The following is a 21,905-nucleotide window of genomic DNA, read 5'->3' as shown; positions in this document are numbered from 1 at the left end:
AAATAGCCATAAATGTTTTTCCACCAAAAACTGGTGGAACATTGGCCTATAGTTGCTTTAGTGTGGAGCCAATGGGGCGGCAGGTAGCCCAGTGGTTAGAGCGTTGGACCGAAAGGTTGCAAGATCGAATCCCCGAGCTGACTAGGTAAAAATCTGTTGTTCTGCCCCTGAACAAGGCAGTTAACCCACTGTTCCTAGGCCATCATTGAAAATAAGAATTTGTTCTTAACTGACTTGCCTAGTTAAATAAAGGTAAAATAAAAAAATGTAAATGACACCAGTCAGCTGAATGGATGTGCTGTTCCTTCAGGAACAGGATACCTTTTACAGTGATAGTTTAAGAAAATGCTAGATTGCTGTGCGATGTATCAAATGGAGAATATATCAATCTTTTTGCGATAAACTCCCTTGCTTACAAACTAAGCCAGGACGTTTCATACCAATCTTTCCTGACTATCATTTAATCCTTCAAGTCTTTTGAAAGATAAAGGTGATAAACGTTTGGTATTTACTTTTCAGAACTTTTTTTCCTTTACACTTTGGTAAATCTGGTGCCATCTTAATAAAGATACCCTGTGAACTTTTCAGTTTCTTCCCTTTTTTTCAATAAATGCAGCATAGACTGGTCTGCGCATAGTTTCAGACTCTCAACATTGTAGGCTATTTTGTATGTTGTGCATGGATTCAAGTACTTACAATGTTTTGCCATAGGCTAATTAAACGACTTGTGCTGGTGTTCAGAGTGTTTTGTAACTTAAAACATGAAAAATGGTCAGCCCATTAGCTTTTTCTTTCTCCAAAAATATATTTAATCATTTATCCTCCTCAGCTTTTTAAGTCACCAGCCATCACTGTCTGAACGATAAAAGTTTGGTATTTACTCCTCAGAACCATATTTTCTCTTCACTTTATATAATCCACGGCCAGCAAAAAAGTTATCTCTGTGAACTTCTCAATGAGTTTTCCCCCTTTCATTTCCCATGAAAGTCGCGCTCTGCCACGATGAGCTCCTCAGTTTTGCTCTCAGTCTATTTTCCGGCACTCTTTTATAATAAATCTGGATGAAGAGAAGAGCAGCTCGTTTCTGCTTCCGTTGCCAGGTTGGAGCCGAGCCTGGACTCGCCCATATGCTTCCATTTCCCAGTCTGCTGCCCGACCTCCCTCAGGCCGTGCTGCGGTGCAGTTTAATCACTGTGTAAATTATGCATTCTTTGGCCACCGCTACGGATGCTGTTTGGCAGGCTCTCTCACCAGTAAGAAATATGGGGCTCACCACCCTGGGTCGTGCTCAGCAGGCAACTTTAAAAAAAAGTTTTGCAACACTAGTACTGAGGATTAACCGAAATGGCTGTTATTTTTCTTTTTTTAAACGCCTAATTGTGACTGGATGTCGGTTAAATTATTTTAATTCCATTCCGTTCAGTTTATTTTCTGTGAGCTCAATGCGCACATTGCTGCGCAGTTTCTCTGGAGATAAATAATAAAGCCATCAAATAAAACAAATGTAATATACACAACTGAAATATTTAATTAAAGAAAAGTAAGCAGTCACTACTAGGGATTAATATTTTCCCCAAAACAGTTTCAATACTGCGAATAATTCATATTTATCCCGAGAGTCCCGAGAAATACCGCAAAAATATTGCCACCATGCCAGGGATCTCCCAAAATAAGATTGTAGCTGCGCCACTATGTAAAGATTTCACAGCAAGTGAATTTGATATTTAGAAATGATAGAGTAACTTTGATCACAAATTACGTTGTTGTGAATTGCGAAACTGGCCGTTCATAAATTCTGAGCATTATCATGTAACTCAATAAATTCAGCTAATTTCAGCAGTAAGCCTAGGTTATCTCGACACACAGGACGCACAGAGCGCACCCCGAGTAGGCTATAGCGTTGCGAATCATACAAACTGTGTAATGGCAGTCAAACAAGTCAAATTACCAAAGTAGCTAAACATAAACTCCAAAGAATGACAGAATATCTCCTATTTGGCAAAATCGAATGGATGATTATACAGATAACAGATCAGCTCATGAATAACGGAGACATGAAGAGAGAAATGTTATTAAATATCAAGTCATCTTAACAGGGACCAAATGTTTAAAAAAAAAAACATCTACTCTCATGCTGTTTATTTATCACACATTCTCTACCGAAGCTCTCAATCGAAGTGGGGGACATGTTATAGCGGTATTTTGACATGCATAGGCGAGACATCCTTTGATAATGCAACCTATGGGTTACAGAATAAAGTTCGGGATTTTCATGTGAGGAGTTCGAATTTTTGGTTTCAGAGAGATTGGGTCGATAGGAAAATAGCCTCGGCTCTATATAAGGCTACTTTGTGAATCAATATATAAATAATCCACTTGATTTATATTTCTGATCAGTGATAGATGAGCAAGAATAAATTACCTACAACTTCCTCTTGTCCAGCCAGAGGTCAATTAACTAAATATACAGACAGATTCAGTGAAACAAAATCACATTGATTGATTATTAGACAATCCACAGGATTTTGGTCAGGAGTAGGACAGGCATTGAAAACATGCTAGCAAATGTTCTGATCAGCTAATATATGAATAAAGGTGATCATTAGCACTCACCCCATCTTAGCTAACATTTCCCCCAGCCTAATTGTTACCAAATATCCAAAAGGAGAGTCAGTGAACACAAAAACCTGACATTGATTGATTTATCTAAACAAATCCCCCAGGCTTGTCTCAAAGCAGCACGATGGCACTCTCCCAATCAAAAAGGTGCTATTTATTTAACTAGGCAAGTCAGTTAAGAACAAATTCTTATTTACAATGACGGCCTACCCCGGCCAAACTCGGACGACGCTGGGCCAATTGTGCGCCGCCCTATGGGACTCTCAATCACGGCCGGTTGTGATACAGCCTGGAATCAAACCAGGGTCTGTAGTGACACCTCTAGCACTGAGAAGCAGTGCTTTAGACCACTGCGCCACTCGGGAGCCCAAATTAGTATTACGGTTGGACATGACTTTGGGATTATCAGTATAAGCAAGAATTTGATGCTTTCAATTGCATTAGCCTACTTTATTTCAATATTTTCATCATTCAGTTGCTCATAACTAAGGTGAGTTTTACGCTGTGCTTTTTCTAGGACCAATGGCTGTTTCCTCGTTTCCTTACCCCACTGCTGCTCGCCTCCACCTTGTTGTTCTCCTCACTAGTTTAAATCAATATAGCTAACTGTTTTCTTGAAATCTGGCTTTTTCCCCGGTTCGGGCTCATTTAATTTCTGTGATGTCAGACCAGGCCTGGGCTCAGTCTTCAGGTCACCGGGTTTGGGTCGGAACGGGATCAAATTTTCAGTTCTGATGAGAACTCTAAACTGCATTCGGGTCTCATGTGCAGTCTGGCAGGATCAATTATGCGTGTGCTTTGAATTTATGGTGACTTTGTGTGAAGAAAATATGCTAGGCTAAAGGCTTCCATGTGACATCCGATAATGTGCTATTATATTTTTCATCAATCGGTTGCTACGCATGTTGTTTGTTTTGCATTAGTGCCACATTGGGGCAAAATGTTGTAATTTCCCAGGCCTTGTCATTACATTTTTTCGGGAAATGTGAAGAGTGGTCCCGGGACAGTCCTGGGATCACGGGTACCAATGTTAATCCCCAGTCGCTAGCATCATGGGACTTTTATTAATTGTTTTAATCTGTGTTGTTACAGCATTCAACCCACATAATACATAGTGCATTTAATGTAAAAAAAAACAACAAAAAAACAAAATCAAACCTACCTCAAAAAGCACTAATTGCTCAGCACTGTTCAACTAAAATGAGCATTTCTTATTGGACAAGTCTAGGTTAGTCCTTCCTTGTTTGAGTCTGTTTTCTTCTGTTTAATGCCAAATGAACACAACCCTGGTACGGTAGTATAGATAGGTATTGGGAGGAAGTGTAGAATTGTGGAACTTGGCTCAGAGCTTGTTTTGATGCATTTAGGTTAGTAGCAGAGATTTTTTGTTTATGTCTAACAATGTGAAACAAGATGATTAGTATTAGTTTCGCCAGCAGCTCTGCAGAGCCAAGTTGACTAGAATCCAAAGCAAGTGAGAAACCGAGACAAAATGAAGTTTTCTTTAATGATATAATAATAATATGCCTTTTAGCAGACGATTTTGTCCAAAGCAACATAGTCATGCGTGCATACATTTTATAACGGATTCAGTTCTCAAATAATGAAACAGTCCAAAACAATCCAAAAAAAACACAGGAACACGTTTTTGGACTAGAACGACAAAGCTACTTATTCCTCATTGAAGTGTGTGTGAGTGCGTGCAGCAGGCAGCCTTTCCTCCTTCTCTCTCTCGTCTCTCTTTGAGCTAAAGCTAGAGGATTCATTAGGCTGACTCCAAAGCACCTGACTGCATGCAGAGCCACACTCTGTGGGAAGTCACAGTGACGCTAACGATGCAAACCTACTTTCTACCAAGTTCTTACAGAATAACAATGATGGCTCTCGATTCCCGACTCACGGCGGGCGGCGTGACATTCGCCGGCCACATGTCTTATTTTGGAATACATTTTGGATCCTTGAGGGATTCGCTGTCTGGATGAGCTTCTCTTTCTCTATTTTATAACTTTTTTTTTTTTTTTTTTTTTTTAAAGAACTTAGTCTGGCTTTCAACTTACTCTTGAAAGTTGTCATAGTAGAATACAGAAGGTGCAATTTTGAAATTGAGTAGTACATCATCAGTTTTCCTTTTGTCATGTCAGTCATTGCTGACCTTAAAAAGTCATTTATAACTTGTATGAAATTTCCAGATCAACTAGCCCATGTCAGCTAATGATTTTTAGCTAGGTTTTTAGCCTAGCTTTGAGTTTGACACACAGGAAGTTTGAGTTACTCAAATATCACATGAATACACAGACATGGGAAAATTGTATATAATTGCAATTAAATGAGCATTAAAACAGCAACATTTTCTCTGCACCCCATGACAAAATGTGTAGAATTACAGCAAATAAGCTTTAAACCTGCAAAATGTTGTCTCCGCCAACCAGAGGGGTATGAACAGTGTGTGTCATGAATAGTGCTTGTATCCATAGACATAGACGTGGCGCGCAGGGTGGGAGTTTGGGAACCCCTGCCTTAAAGAACACTACTAGTCCTTAGGCCAGGCCTGGGCAATTACAGTCCTGTCACACTTTCCCCCCATCCCGAGCAAACACTCCTAATTTAAAAGAATTGCATATTTAACTGACGATCATGATTAGTTGATTTTTGGAGTCAGGTGTGTTAGCTGGGGCAAAATTGTGACACCAATCAGGCCCCCGAGGACTGGAGTTTCCCAGGCCTGTCTTAGGCTGATCTGACTCCATGTTATCTCTGCTATCTGTCTGCATGTAGACATAGAAACCCTTCTCTAAGCTCGAACTAAAGGACCCAGGCAGTTGTTAATTTATAACACACACACACACACACACACACACACACACACACACACACACACACACACACACACACACACACACACACACTGCAGGGCCTTATGAGTATCGGCTGCCTTAATAAGCAGCGAGGGATCAAACGAGAGTGATGCAACTGCAAGTCAAGAGCCCCCTCTCTGACACATCTGCCTCCCCTGCCTCCTCTTCACCACCACCACCCTCCGTCCCCAACCCCCTCGACACCTCCCGACGCTCATCCCGCCAACCCATCCCGCAGCACCTGTCAAGTCATCCACTACGCTCGACACAAACACACACACACAGAACAGGGCGACAGGAAGAGTCGTCTAATACATCTATGGACTTTGCTGTTCTTTCATTCCTCCAAGATATGAAATGAATGAATCTGTAGATCTGTCTTTTATGGATGACACTTTTGAGTACATTGTATTTTGACACCTGTCATCATAGTTTGAGCGCTCCAAGGATTTAATTTTCCAAGTTTCCATCAATGCCAGATACCTGCTGCTGCACTTCTTAAAGCAGCTGTGTTGTTTCCGAACGGGATAGCCAGCGGTCCCAAACATCTTTTGGGAGACTTGGGAGTCATTATTTGGAGAGAGAAGGGAAAATGAGGCTGGCTAAATGCAATGGCGATTTTAGCTTGTAAATCTTGGTGGTACAAAGAACACTTTAAGAAAATGCATGCCAGCAAAGCTACTACACAACACAACACTAAACAATACATTAATTGCACTATAACGGTGACAAAAGGTACCCACAAACTGTTAGGGCCTCTACATAAAGCTGTTCCCGACAGCAGAGCTTTCCTTTCAGCACCATGTGTGAATCCTTACCACCGCTACACCTGGCTATCAGCGGAGCCTTGTCTGGCAGCGAAACAGTTCATTCAGCCTCATTTACTGCCTTTTTAAAGAACATAGCTGGCATGGCGGACATGCTTAAATAAATATGGTTTCAACTCGATATGAACTGCATTCTCTTTCACTAATAACGAATGCCGACATGAGTTTTGACCTTTGAACCATACACAAACATTATTACTTTCATGTTCAGTAAATTCATAATGTTTGTTCTTATATCATGCACACATGTCCTTGTGCATGTTGATTTTGTCCATCCACACCAGACACGATCAGGACGGGGCGGCAGGTAGCCTAGTGGTTAGAGCATTGAACTAGTGACTGGAAGGTTGCAAGATCGAATCCCCGAGCTGACAAGGTAAAAATTGGTCGTTCTGCCCAGATATCAAAACGAACTCTGAATCAACTACATTCATTTGGGAACAGGTCGAAAAGCATGAAACATTCATGGCAATTTAATTTGCTAGTTAATTTGTCCTGGGATGTAAATATTGGGTTGTTCTTTTACCTGAAATGCACAAGATCTCCTACTCTGACAATTAATCCACAGATAAAATGGTAAACCGAGTTAGTTTCTAGTAATATCTCCTCCTTCAGGCTTCTTCTTCATCTTTGGTTGCCAACCGCCATATAAAATCCAATCTTAAGGTGCATTACCACCACCAACTGGACTGGAGTGTGACCTCAGTTCATCTTTCAATCACCCACGTGGGTATATGCTCCTAAAAACCAATCAGGAGATGGAAGAGGCGGGACGTGCAATGCATCAAGCGTCACAAATAGAACCAAGTTCTATTTTAGCGCCTGGCTATGCAGAAGCTTGCGAGCAGTTTGGACGCAATGATTGAATAACGTATGTGTACATTTATTTAGCAACGCTCGCGAGCTGTGTGGTCAGCATGTAAGTATAAGCAAGTGCAAGCAATCGAGCAGTGACAAGGTAGGCCTTCATTCAGCACTTTCAAAATGGACACGACAGAAATTCAGATGTTAGTTCAGATAAATTCAGCAATATGTTGAGTTAACTTTACTCTTCTTTAAGTCATCACATGGAGAGAGAGCGAGACACTGTTAGCCTACCATTTTGAAGTATTTTATTAGGCCTATGTGGTCTAAAAAGGAAGGAAAATACAATCATGAGGATCCACTTTTATAGACAATATAACGAATCTCAGACAGCGTATTGCGCAAACAAAACAACCCTTACAACATCAACTGGAATTACATGGTTTTATTACTGAACTTTTTGTTGAAAAAAACAACATTTGAATGGGAAGAGACTGTCACTGGCAAACATGGTTACAGACCCAAAAACATTATATACTGTAGTATCCCCTCATAGTGGAGAAATGCATATGCGCTAATTATAATACACAAAGTAAGAAAAACAATGAATTGCATCATTCCAACATTGCCTAAAATTATAAATAAGATTCTAATGAGATAGATCTATATAAGTAATATAACATTTGAGATGTAGGCTACAAACTAAGGGAACGATGAGAGGATAAGAGACAAGCCGTAATTTCGATTAAGACATTAATGAGCGAGCTATAAAATATGTATTCAATATTTGTTCTGCACTTTAGGCTAAGTTCTGAGTCCCCCTCAGAACTTAGCCTAAAGGGACCAAATTCTTAGGGTGAGACACATGGGCTACTAACAGCTTACAACACAACAGACACTTAGTATTACTTTCTTAGCGATAGTATACATATCCTGGCATATTATTTATGCAGCAGCGTACAAGACATATTTTTGGATTCACTGTTGTTATGCTGTGCTCACTTGAACAGGAAGGTGGCACGGCAGTCCTTATGGGCAAACTTTGTCATCAAACTTTCATCAAAGTCTGGCATTCTCTGGATTTATGGTGCTTTCAAGACAACTGGGAACTGGGAAAAACGAGGTTAAATCATGATGTCAGTGATCTTCAGGTCGGAATGTCGAAGGTCTAGAAAGAGGCCCGAATTCCCGACTTGGAATTCCGAGTTGGATGAGCGTTCAAAGCGGATTTTCCCAGTCGGAGCTCGTTTTTCTCTGAATTTCCAGTTGTCTTGAACGCACTAAAGTCGGAAGTCCGAGATTTCCCAGTTCCGAGTTACCAGTTGTTTTGAACACGGCAGAAATCATGCTGGATTGACAGCATGGCCATGTATTCAACCATTGTGTTGCATGTGAATGTTTATCTTTTTAAGCTTGGCAAAGAGACCTTTTCAGACAGATGTTTTAAATCCTTAAACCCAGACTTGAACCACACACCCCATCCACCGAATAACAGGCAGGGGAAGCAAAATAGTGAATTTGCGATTTCTGAGTTTTTATGTAATGTCCAATGGCCGATGAGCACCGATACGTTTTATCTATAATTTCTCTTAATTTGAAAAGGGTTGAAAATGATTTGCCAGTAGAATGTTGACATTATTCATGATGACTGCTTGTCTAGCTAGCTAGCTTTCTAGCTAAGATTTTGAAAGTATGATGTTGACATGATCAGTCCAATCAAAGCTATGGTAGATATAACGTGATTTGACGTCATTTTATCTGTGGCCAATGCCTACTTGGACGGGCACTTCTAATGTCAGTCTATGGCAGCACCCAAGGGGGCTTGAACTGCCTAGCTCTCCTTGTAGATTCTGAGGTGATGTAATGTCCCCATGAGTGACATAACACTGAGCCAATCACAGAGCACTAGAGAAGATTACCAATGCCTAAGCTCTGTATTTTCGCTGGCTGCCCCTCCATCACAGAAAGCACTGAGCTAAGCTGAAACACCTGCATTTTGGAACTGCCTTACTCAAGAAAGTGACCATGTTTGTATGTGGCTTTATTAAACTCAAGGATATATTTTTTTACATTGCTTGCAAACTGAAATGTAACACGAATTAATGCCAAAATAACATGCAAAACAAGCCAATTATATCTTCTTTCTTTTTTTAGCTAAACAGGTGGGGCTCAAAACCGGTGTGGCTCTGCATGATGGTGACGGGTCACCACTGGCTAAATGTATACATTGTTATAAATCGCATATTATACCAGATACAGCCACAGGCTGTTGTGTAGCACTTATGTTTCTCCACTGTACATTCTACTGTACAACTGCTGCATCAGTGTTAAGGTTGCAAAATTCCAATAATCTTTCAACCGCCATTTCTGGAAAATCTGGGAATTTTGGGTTAAAGGGCCATATGTGACTCTAGATCTGCAAGTTCAAGACCCTTGTCCTATGTAAACACTGACAATGTACAATGCTGTCAGACTGTTCTCGATCACAAGAGGATATGACATTTATTGGCAATTGCGACCACAAACCTCAAACATCTCCAAAGTACCTTCCCTAATACCTCCCTCCTCCATCACACTGCCACCACAGCTTATAGGAGAAACCATGGGCTCACACAAAGCAAGACTGAAACTACACACAAAAGATTCATGTTTAATAGAATCTGGTACTCTTCAGTCCATCAGATCTCTCTATAAGTGCATTCTATGGACTGTTATTGACAGTGAACATTTGAGACTGTGGGTGTTGGGGGGACAGGTTGTTCGGGGATGTTTGACAGGTGTTGTGGCAGAACACGGATCAATAGCTCATCACCGCTGACAGAGAGCATGATGGGACATTGGGACAAAGCAATGATTGATCGCTATGGTTTGAGCAGGTCGGCAGTCGCAAGAAAACAGAGTAAAGGTTGCTTAGAACTATTCACTCATTTAATACGGGAGTGGAATTCACTCCCTATTAATAACACCGCTGAGGGTGTTGCATATATGCTGCAGGCGGTGGCTTTACCCACTAGACCAGCCTCAGGCACTATTATGTAGTCATTTTGAAGATCAAAACAGTTTTCAAGCCATCAAGTGACGATGATGATATCATCTCCTGTAATATTGACTAATTTATCTTTCTCTCTCCTTCTCACTCCTTCTTCTTCTCCTTCCTCCTCCTCCCCCTTTCTTTTCCTCCCTCCTTCTCCCTCCTTATTCTCTTCCCTCCTTTGCCCGTTCCGGAGCAGTTTGGCCGAACAGAAGTGATCGATAACACCCTGAACCCGGACTTTGTTCGGAAGTTTGTCCTGGATTTCTTCTTCGAGGAGAAGCAGAATCTTCGCTTTGATGTGTAAGTGGAGACCTCTCTCTTCCCGTCTGTTGTACTATCCTCCCATCTTCTCTTTTGTCCTCCTGTCCACCAGAGAATGATTCAACAGTTTTCATTAGCAAGGTTCACTTAATAATCACTTGACTTATTAATACTAAGGGCCCAATTCAATCAAACCAGGGTCATGTTCAGTTGGGCACACCGTAGCAAAACACACTTTATTTGGATAGTCCGGATTTTCCATCTGTAGGTGCTGGGGTATATGATTACATTGCTAAGGAAGACGTGGATGTTCCTCTCACCTATATTTACCACTGTAAACATTACATTTACATCATTTATCGCAAACATAATTTTACATGGTCATAAACATCATTTTACATGATCGTAAACATCATTTTATATGATCATAAACATCATTTTATATTATCATAAGCATCACAAACATTTAGATTAACAACATTTTGCAGGATAATTACGTTTTTGACTTTAAAAAAAACTACTTTGACCGATAAAGTAAAAAAACACTTTCAAGCCCAACAACAACATTAGAACTCCCCTTTGCCTCAAATCCACAGCCAGCTTCCTTTCCGCTGCGAAGGCAGCTCACAGTCGAAACCAGGGGTGGAGGGAGTTGCAGGCTGTTGGGGGGATGTTACTGTTCCAACTTCCCTCCTCCCCCAGAGAAGGGGGGATCGATGCCCTCTGCAGGGGGCCAGAGGAGAAGAGGAGAGCAAGAGCAGAAGCCCCAGCAGGGGGCCAGAGGAGAGGAAGAGCAGAGGCCCCAGCATGTGGCAGGTGGTGGTAGCTCGGGCCGAACCACCCCCTCAGATCTGTCACATTGATTAGGCTACACACATACACACCACGATCAATACCACCGCCAAAACACCAACCGACCGCCACAGCCAGATCTGCCACGCAGACAGGAAGCATTAGTCAAACAAGCAGAAGCAAAGATGTAACAGTAGGTGGATACCAGTGTAGTCGGAAGGCATTTGTCAACGGTTGTTGTTGTATTTCATTCAAATCTTGTCCAGAAGGAGGAGGAAAGTCAAACATGATTTTAAGCAAAAACTCTCTTTGTTGTAAGATGAGGAGCTGACAAAATATGTGCTTTTCGGAATAGCGTTGGAGAGATGTTTGTAAAATCTTGACAGATACTAGTTGGAGACAGTCGTAACAGAACGGGATACAACTTTTAAATAGAGTTGGAAACTGTCAACCCAGAAAAACAGCTAAAAATAAATTACAGAACATGAATCTGAATCACAACAAGTCATACACCATGTGTTCCTGTTCTGATTTAAACCCTACCGGTATAGCCAGCTGTGCAGGAATAGATTGACACAAACACACACATTCATACACACACACACATCACTAGGCTATATACACCATATACAGTTATAATAATATATTATTACACATGGCAAACTCTATATTATGCGCATAGTTTTAGGATTTCCTGTCCATTTGGGCTCTCCACATGATTTGTTAGTCATAATCTCTAGCAAATGACTCCCTATGGGTTGTGTAAATTCATGTTTGCAGTGTTGCTAATCTTTGGTCGGGGATTGGGAGAATTTGGTTTGTTACCTAACTGGGTGGGAACAGTGAGAAAGTAATATGCAAGGGAAACTGTGAATTGTGTAAAAAATGCACATGCACAGACAGGTACACACACACACAAACACACACACACACACACCATACAATACACTCTTACAGGCACATGCTCAGGTTTTGGCTAACCCCCTCCCCTGGGACAGCCATGCTGAATCATTAGAGGTGAATTATTCAGTAACAGCCCACAATCGTGCTCACACACACACACACACACACACACACACACACACACACACACACACACACACACACACACACACACACACACACACACACACACACACACACACACACTCTGTTGGCTGTCACGTTTTCTTTGTTGACTGCGTCTTGGATCATCTCTGATGTTGTCCTTCACACTTAAAAGATCCTCACTCTACACACTTAAAACATCTCTAAACTTCACATTTAAAACATCTACAAACTTTGACACTTAATACATCTACAAACTTCTACACTTAATACATCTACAAACTTCTACACTTAATACATCTACAAACGTTTAATACATCTACAAACGTTTAATACATCTACAAACTTCTACACTTAATACATCTACAAACTTCTACACTTAATACATCTACAAACGTTTAATACATCTACAAACTTCTACACTTAATACATCTACAAACGTTTAATACATCTACAAACTTCGACACTTAAAACATCTACAAACTTCTACACTTAATATATCTACAAACTTCTACATGTAAAACATCCCACTTTAAACTGCCATCTAATTTTTGTCAGCTGAAATTCTCAAAAGTGACAAACTGAAAGTGTTATTGTAGCTTCTCTAAGAACAGGAGTGATGTTTCACATTAACCACCAGAGAAAATATTATGCTGAGTTTCCACCTAAAGGCTTACGGCGGTGTTTTACCCAAATGGTAGACTTTACTTGTTTCCAACTCCATGGACCGGCGACGGTGTCTCACTGGGCCATGGCCTCGACGGACTGGCTCTGACTTGGTGCCAACATTAACATAAACGTTGTTCCTTCCTGTATTATACTGATGATTAAATGTTTATTCTATTCTACTGAGCTATTATCTTGTATTATTTCTTATTGTTGTTGCATTGTCCAGAAGGAACCTGCAAGTAAGCATTTCATTGGACGGTGTATACCATGTTTATCCCGTACATACTTAAAACTTGAAACATGGCAATACACTGGTGTGGGTTAAGTCTTAGGTGGAAATTCAGCATTTATAACGATGTTTATGGCAATGCAGTAGAGGAATGTCATCGACGTGCGGAAATGGCACCTCGGAGACTAATGACTCGGCATGTTCGGTGACACGGCGGAGAATCGCAATTATTGCGTCGCAGTTCGTGACCTTATGGTGCTCCTCAATCAATAGCATGATGATGAATAGCATGATGATAGCTGTTAGAGCATTGGGCCAGTAACCGAAAGGTCGCTCTTTCGAATCCTGAGCCGACAAGGTGAAAAATCTGTCAATGTGCCCTTGAGCAAGGCACTTGACCCAAAATGCTCCAAGATTAATAATGGCTGACCCTGGACTGTGTACAGGTTATACAGATTAAACAGGCTATACAGATCATACAGGTTATACATATTGAACAGTCTATACAGGCTATACAGGTTATACAGTCTATACAGGTTATGCAGATTATACAGGTTATACAGATTTTACAGGCTATACAGATTATGCAGACTATACAGGTTATACAGGCTATACAGATTATACAGGTTTTACAGGTTATTCAGACTCTACAGGCTACACAGGCTATACAGGTTATACAGATTATGCAGGCTATACAGGTTATACAGATTATACAGGCTATACAGATTATACAGGCTTTACAGGTTATTCAGACTCTACAGATTATACATGCTATACAGGTTAAACAGATTATGCAGACTATACAGATTATACAGGTTATACAGGCTATACAGATTATACAGGCTTTACAGGTTATTCAGACTCTACAGATTATACAGGCTATACAGGTTAAACAGATTATGCAGACTATACAGATTATACAGGTTATACAGATTATACAGGCTCTACAGATTATACAGGTTATACAGGCTATACAGGTTATACAGATTATACAGGCTATACAGGTTAAACAGATTATGCAGACTATACAGATTATACAGGTTATACAGATTATACAGGCTCTACAGATTATACAGATTATACAGGCTCTACAGATTATACAGGTTATACAGGCTATACAGGTTATACAGATTATACAGGCTATACAGATTATACAGGCTACACAGGCTATACAGGTTATACAGGCTATACAGATTATACAGGCTACACAGGCTATACAGGTTATACAGATTATGCAGGCTATACAGATTATACAGACTACACAGGCTATACAGGTTATACAGATTATGCAGGCTATACAGATTATACAGGCTATACAGGCTGTTGACAGCTATTCTCAGCCCTGTGTAACGAAACGTTGATCGATATCCACTTTTTGTTTGTCGGAGTCACACCTGTCATCCTTGTGACATAAGTAAGTGAGGTCATAGGAGGTATATGGAAATAAATTGGGTGCCTATTGCATTTCCAGGATTGTCCAGATCTGGATCTTCAAGGCCCCAGGGGAGTGCTGTCGTCTCCCTGATTTGAGGTCCCGAGAGGTGGCTCCAATAAAAGGGAGAGCCCCTGTTATGGCTGGATGAATAATTTAACCACCCCCTTCCCTCTGGAGATTATTTTTAGCATCCTGAATCACAATAGATAGGGAAGGTAGGAAGTGCCATGGAGGCACTGTAAGGGCTTAGAAATAGGGATATAGATAGCGATAAAGATAGTGTTTAGGGATAGGGCTAGAGATAGAGCTTAGAGATAGGGATAGGGCTAGAGATAGGGATAGGGCTAGAGATAGGGCTTAGAGTGTGCTTAAAGATGGGGATAGCGATAGGGATAGAGATAGGGCTTAAAGATAGGGAGAGAGATAGGGAGAGGGATAGAGATGGGGATAGGGATAAAGACAGGGCTTCAAGATAGGGATAAAGACAGGGCTTCAAGATAGGGATAAAGACAGGGCTTCAAGATAGGGATAAAGACAGGGCTTCAAGATAGGGATAGAGATAGGGCTTAAAGATAGCAATAGAGATAGGGCTTAAAGATAGCAATAGAGATAGGGCTTAAAGATAGGGATAGAGATGGGGATGGACACAGGGCTTAAAGATGGGGATGGACACAGGGCTTAAAGATGGGGATGGAGACAGGGCTTAAAGATGGGGATGGAGACAGGGCATAAAGATAGGGATAGGGATAGAGATGGGGATAGGGATAGGGCTTAAAGATGGGGATAGGGATAGGGCTTAAAGATGTGGATGGAGATAGAGATAGGGCTTAAAGACAGGGATAGAGATAGAGAGAGGGCTTAAAGATGGGGATAGGGATAGGGATAGAGATAGAGATATGATTTAGAGATGGGGATAGAGATAGGGATGGAGATAGGACTTAAATATAGGGATAGAGATAGGGGACTACATGGATTACCCAGGGGAGTTGTTACATATAAACAGATGTAGGATCTTAATTTGAGCCAGTTTGCTACAGTAGGAAAATAATCCTGCAGCAACAGGAAATGGGAGTTAGTATGTGGATTATAATTCATGGACATTTTTGTAGGGGTTGATTACATTTTTCGTTAGGGAATTTTGAGTGGAAATTACAAACTTCAGAAGTCTTTTTAAACCTCAAATACAATACACGTTTGCAGGAAAGTTCTTCTGCAACAATGAACCATTTGTACTGTACACTGGGAAACTAGATGGAACGAGTTATCTAATATCTATACCTGCTTTTAGTTCTACCTTTCAATCTGAGCATGCTATATGGGCCGAAGACAACATCCCTTTCTCTTGTTTCTAATGGAAGCATTATATGAAGAAGAGTGGGGGCGTTTCAGAAGGGCTTCCCACTCTGTTATGACTAGTGTATCGTGGCATATCAAGGCTTTCCAGAGACAGCAGATATACAAGAGATATAAAACACTGCATGATGCTCAGTTGTATCCTGTAGATATTTAAAGGTAGGCATTGGATGATGGTCTTTATTTGCCATACTTTTCCTCAATTATGAGGATCCTATCCTCAGGTCAATTAGCTTGCCTTCTGAGAAGTAGCTGAGTTCTTTTAAAAAGAGAACTTGACTACTCGTCAAGTCGTGAGCACAAGGAAGTAAATGCACGTCATTCGTTTCTCCTAGATCTAATGAATTGTCTAACGTGAAGGGGAGTTCACATCATTTTCTTCCATTTAGATAATATGGAATAGGCTAACATGACTGTCTGACCAGCACGCAGCAAAGGATGGAAAACAAGACACAAGATTAAAGAACTTGGGTTCTGAGTTTTTAAGAAGGTCAAGTCAGAGTGATGGTGGTGTGATTTTTTACACCTTGTTGAGAAAGAGTTGGAAGTAACACTGTCCTTGGAATGGTGTTATAGTTTGTTTTTGATCCTGTAGTTTTTGTGCTGTTATAGTAGATACAGTGGCTTATAAAGGCCAAACCGAAATGTGACTTCCGCTTTATCCCAACCCCTAGGAAAGACACATATACATATACAGGTTGGAGAGGAGGGACTGCCACACTGGGCTCCCATGGAGCTGTTGTTGTGGGGGGTTAAGTGCCTTGCTCAAGGGGCACAACGGCAGGCAATAGCATCTCTGGTTGCCAGCTCACTTCCCCCCAGATTTTTCCCATCAGACCCGGGATTGGAACTGGTAACCCTCCGGCTCGTCTCCCTAACCGCTAGGCTACCTGTAATGTAATTAAGCAGGCACGGAGCAAACCCTACCACGGGCCCCTGGCCGCTATCAATTATTTATGGATTCCCTATCAGCCCAGGTAAGCCTGTGCATTGATCCTTGACTGTAATTAAGGTTTTTGGAAATTCTACAATAATGTTTCCTTCTCGTTAGGATTCGGTTTGTATCAACCTGGTAATTTGTGTTAATTCATGCCCCACCTTCCTGGATATCACAATGTGTTTAATGCCGGTCCTTTGTCTCGATTACATAGAGCTGCCCTGAGGTCCTCTGTCGCCTGCCATGTAAATGAGGCTATCCGATTTTTGGGGCGGGTTTATCACTCCTCGCACTGCTAAATCTAATTTCGCTCAGCGCTTCAAGGCTTATCCTACAGTGCTGTAATTTCATTTGATACCACCCATGCCTGGCTCAGCACTCAATTTTACATCGCCAGAGATGGGATTTTTACTGAGTGAGTGAGGGGGAATTCCGATTGAAAGTGAGGGATCGAGGAAAAACAGAGATGGAAGACTCATTGTAGAGGGAGAGTAGGGAGGCAGGTAGGCTAATATAAGTAAGAAAGGTTCTGGAGTTTAGAGATACTTTAGGAGGGTTAGTGTTTGAGAGCGGGGAGTTCTGCTCTCTGCCACTTCGCTAGATTCTGATAACGTGGTTGCTATAGCTTTCTCAGTCTTCAGGAGAGCCTCTCTACTTTTCATCACAATACACATTAGCCCCTAGCTTTCAGTTTTATCACTAAAAACTCTTCTTTTCCTCTGCTGCTCTGAAACACAGTGACAACATATGGAAGCAGATTTATGCCAAAATTAAGAGAGGCTGTTAATGAAAGAACTGAAGGCACAGCTTCTTCTGAAAAGACACCACTTCATTTGTGATGAATTGTTAGAAATGAGGGCCTGTGCCTATGTTCGATCCTCATTTACAAATGAACTGGTCTGCATGTGAAGCTTGAACAACTGAGCAGCTTTTTTTAAGCTCTTTCCTAAGTGTTTATTGCATTTCTTAGTTTTGTCCTAGATTTCCAAATCAGAGTTTTCCAGATGCTGGAGCAGTGAGCTAGGTTGTCTGTCTGTCTGTCACACCGTTGTCAGTTCTGTCATGGTGCTCTAGTGCTGCGGCCTCTCTCCTGGCCATGCAGAACCCTCACCTGTCCATCACAGAGCTGTAAAGGTGTCACGTTCCTGACCTGTTTTCCTTTGTCATGTATTTGTTTTAGTTGGTCAGGGCGTGAGTTGGGTGGGTTGGTCTAGGTTTGATTTTCTATGTTGGGATTTTGTGTTCGGCCTGGTATGATTCTCAATCAGAGACAGCTGTCAATCGTTGTCCCTGATTGAGAATCATACTAAGGCAGCCAGGGTTTCACTTGTGTTTTGTGGGTGTTTGTTCCTGTGTCAGTGTTTGGGCCACACAGGACTGTTTCGGGTTAGTCACGTTTGTTGGTTTTTGTATTTTGTAGTGTTTGTTGTTTTTCCATTAAATAATGAATACTTACCAATCCGCATCTTGGTCCGATCCATGCTCCTCCTCGTCTGAGGAGGAGAACGACTACGACAGCCGTTACAAAAGGAGAGGAGAAATAATTACAGAGGATAAGTTGAAAGAAAAGAGAGGAAAAGATGAGAGTTGGAGGATAGAATAGTTTCAAATACCTTCTTGATATTTTATATTCAAAATACAAACATTATGGAAGAAGAACTTGAACTTTTATCTTTGAAGATGTTATAAACGGAAGGTTCATAAAATATGATAAATTATTAGAAGATATCTTACATTCTCGTAGGGCCAAGCCAGACTCTTAAAACTACCTAGAACCAAAAGGTTTCTCCTACAGGGACAGCAGAACAACCCTTATATGTTTTAAAGAGTGAAGGCATTCATTGTAGCCTTAATACATCTTTCTCAGTTTGCATTTGACAATGTCGTTTCCACAGACTCATTTTGACAGCTCAATCTTTCTCACCATCTTACACTACCTATATCAAATCAAAATCGAATTTTATTTGTCACATACACATGTTTAGCAGATGTTATTGCATGTGTAGCGAAGTTCTGATATCCTCCCTGGATCTAGCGGGTCCGTATGGCTTCGCAATACCGTACTAGCACTACAATTGGCTCTCTGTACCTGAATCCCATCCAAGGGCCTAGTCAGTCACTCAGGTTCTACACGGCAGCTACAGTGGGAAGAAAAAGTATGTGAACCCTTTAGAATTACCTGGATTTCTGCATAAATTGGTCATAACATTTTATCTGATCTTCATCTAAGTCACAACAATAGACAAACACAGTCTGCTTAAACTAATAACACACAAACAATTATCATTTTTCATATCTATTGAACACACCATGTAAACATTCATAGTGCGGGTTGCAAAAGTATGTGAACCCTTGGATTTCATAACTGGTTGACCCTCCTTTGGCAGCAATAACCTCAACCAAATGTTTTCTGTAGTTGCGGAACAGACCTGCACAACGGTCAGGAGGAATTTTGGACACACACACATTCCTCTTTACAAAACTGTTTCAGTTCCAAAATATTCTTGGGATGTCTGGTGTGAACCACTCTCGAGGTCATGCCACAGCATCTCAATGGGGTTGAGGTCAGGACTGACTGGGCGACTCCAGAAGGCATATTTTCTTCTGTTCAAGGCATTCTGTTGTTGACTTACTTCTGTCTTTTGGGTTGTTGTCCTGTTGCATCACCTAACTTCTGTTGAGCTTCAATTGGCGAACAGATAGCCTTATATTCTCCTGCAAAATGTCTTGATAAACTTGGGAATTCATTTTTCCGTCGATGACAGCAAGCTGTCCAGGCCCTGCGGCAGCAAAGCAGTGTCACATGGCGCGGAACAGGTGAACCCAAGAGTAGACTCAGACGAGGAGACTGGGATGAGGTAACCAAGGTATTTATTGAAACACAGGGGGAAGATGGGGTGCAGGCCAGGGGAAGCTCGGGCGGGTTGCAGGAAGCTAGGTGTGGAGGCTGAGACTGGAGCGAGGGGAGTTAGGACTGGGTAAGCAGGACCAGAGAGGAATCCAAGGATACAGTGGAGTGGGGGGTCCAGGACAGAGTAGCAGGATGACGAGACGTGGGACTGGAGACAGGGACCAGAGTCAGAGTGGGCAGAACCGTAGCGGAGAGGAAAACAGCGTCAGGTAAGGGAAAACAGGCATAACACGAAAACAGGGTCTAAGCAGGAACAAACGGCTAAAAAACGCAGACTGACTGAGCAGAGGTTACGATCTGGCAGCGTGGAAGTGGCAGGGCTGAGTATTTGTTGAGGTCTTGATTATGGAACAAGTTGCAGCTGGTGGGGATCTGCTCTGCCTCCAGCACACCTGTCTCCACACACACACACACACACACACACACACACACACACACACACACACACACACACACACACACACACACACACACACACACACACACACACACACACACACACACACACACACACACAGAGAGAGAGAGGAAGAGGGAGAGAGCACTGGGGGAGTGGTGGCAGGTTAGGGAGACACAGGAGGAGAAGTAGAGGGTGTGGCAGGAGCAGATGTAACAAGCAGCCCCAAACCATGATGCTCCTTCCACCATACTTTACAGATGGGATGAGGTTTTGATGTTGGTGTGCTGTGCCTTTTTTTCTCCACACATAGTGTTGTGTGTTCCTTCCAAACAACACAACTTTAGTTTCATCTGTCCACAGAATATTTTGCCAGTAGCGCTGTGGACCATCCAGGTGCTCTTTTGCGAACTTTAGACATGCAGCAATGTTTTTTTTGGACAGCAGTGGCTTCTTCCATGGTGTACTCCCATGAACACTGTTCTTGTTTAGTGTTTTACGTATTGTAGACTCGTCAACAGAGATGTTAGCATCTTCCAGAGATTTCTGTAAGTCTTTAGCTGACACTCTAGGATTCTTCTTAACCTCATTGACTCCAATTAGCTTTTCGTGAAGTCATTAGCCTGGGGGTTCACATACTTTTTCCAACCTACACTGTGAATGTTTAAATGATGTATTCAATATAGACAAGAAAAATACAATAATTTGTGTGTTATTAGTTTAAACACACTGTATTTATCTATTATTGTGACTTGGACAAAGATCAGATTAAAACTTATGCAGAAATCCAGGTAATTTAAAAAGGGTTCACATACTTTTTCTTGCCACTGTATTTCTCCTGGGAAACAAATTCAATACGGATGTATATCTTGGAACGTGCAGGTAACGGGCTACTTACCAACGCTGTGTACATCTTCAATAAAGTCAACTATCCAACTGCCTGTCAACTATCCAACTTAACTATCTTTAAAATGTCTATAGTATTTCCTTTTGACTATACCGTGGAGTCCTGGAGGAGCTCATCTTGTTAATTACGGTCAAGTCAAGCATTTGACCCCTCGGTCCTATTGAAAATCTCCTTCATAATCTATTCAAAGGACCCAGATGATGGCAAGGTTGCTGTTTCTCTTTAGCACGAGGCAGTGCATCGTCCTCCACTGTTTGACTTCAAAAACACTGACAGAAACGAGTGGGTGCAAAGGGAGAGAGAGAGATTCCAGACGGAGAAGAAAAATGCATTATATTCTTGTGTAATGTGCAGTAATTTGTGTAAATCAGTTTAGCAGCAAGTGGATTTCCTTTGTCAAACAAAATGATTTTTATAGGAACTCGTTATGTTGGCACTTAAGAGAGCACCGTGAGGATGACGAGGGAGCCTTGAGGAAAAAAGTGCCACGTTTTTCCCCCCTGGTGGGTGGGTGGGAGGGGGGTGATAGGGTCTTCAATTCATACAGTCGATCCTATTTTGGAATTCATTACCATTCGATCCACATCCATTTGTCTTTGTCATTCTTGACTCTTCCTTCGTATCTACATACACGCTGCTTATTTATTTATTAAACATGATGTCCTGTCCTGTGTGGGTAATCTTGTTTCATCTTCATGCACAGCTGTAAAGTCAGGATTTGATTACAGTTGAGTTTAGGCTGCCTGTACTATATGAGGAAGTACATTCATGTATGTTTATGGTTTAACTTAGTCATGATTTTACGAGGTGTTTACTTTATTTAATTTT

General features: G+C 41.5%; 1 protein-coding gene across 1 annotated transcript in view; it reads left to right on the top strand.

Moving 5' to 3' along the window:
- LOC120064647 (copine-9-like) overlaps positions 1-21,905 on the top strand; it is a 103,640-nt gene that overhangs the window by 32,514 nt on the left and 49,221 nt on the right. Inside the window, exon 4 of the mRNA XM_039015272.1 lies at positions 10,336-10,439. Within this exon, the coding sequence (XP_038871200.1) occupies positions 10,336-10,439 (104 nt within the window). The remainder of the gene's footprint in view (positions 1-10,335; positions 10,440-21,905) is intronic.

The sequence above is a fragment of the Salvelinus namaycush genome, chromosome 20, assembly GCF_016432855.1.
Source record: "Salvelinus namaycush isolate Seneca chromosome 20, SaNama_1.0, whole genome shotgun sequence".
In the NCBI taxonomy this organism is placed as follows: domain Eukaryota; kingdom Metazoa; phylum Chordata; class Actinopteri; order Salmoniformes; family Salmonidae; genus Salvelinus; species Salvelinus namaycush.
The sequence above is the reverse complement of the archived record's forward strand: the minus strand, read 5'-3'. Positions and strand labels throughout refer to the sequence as shown.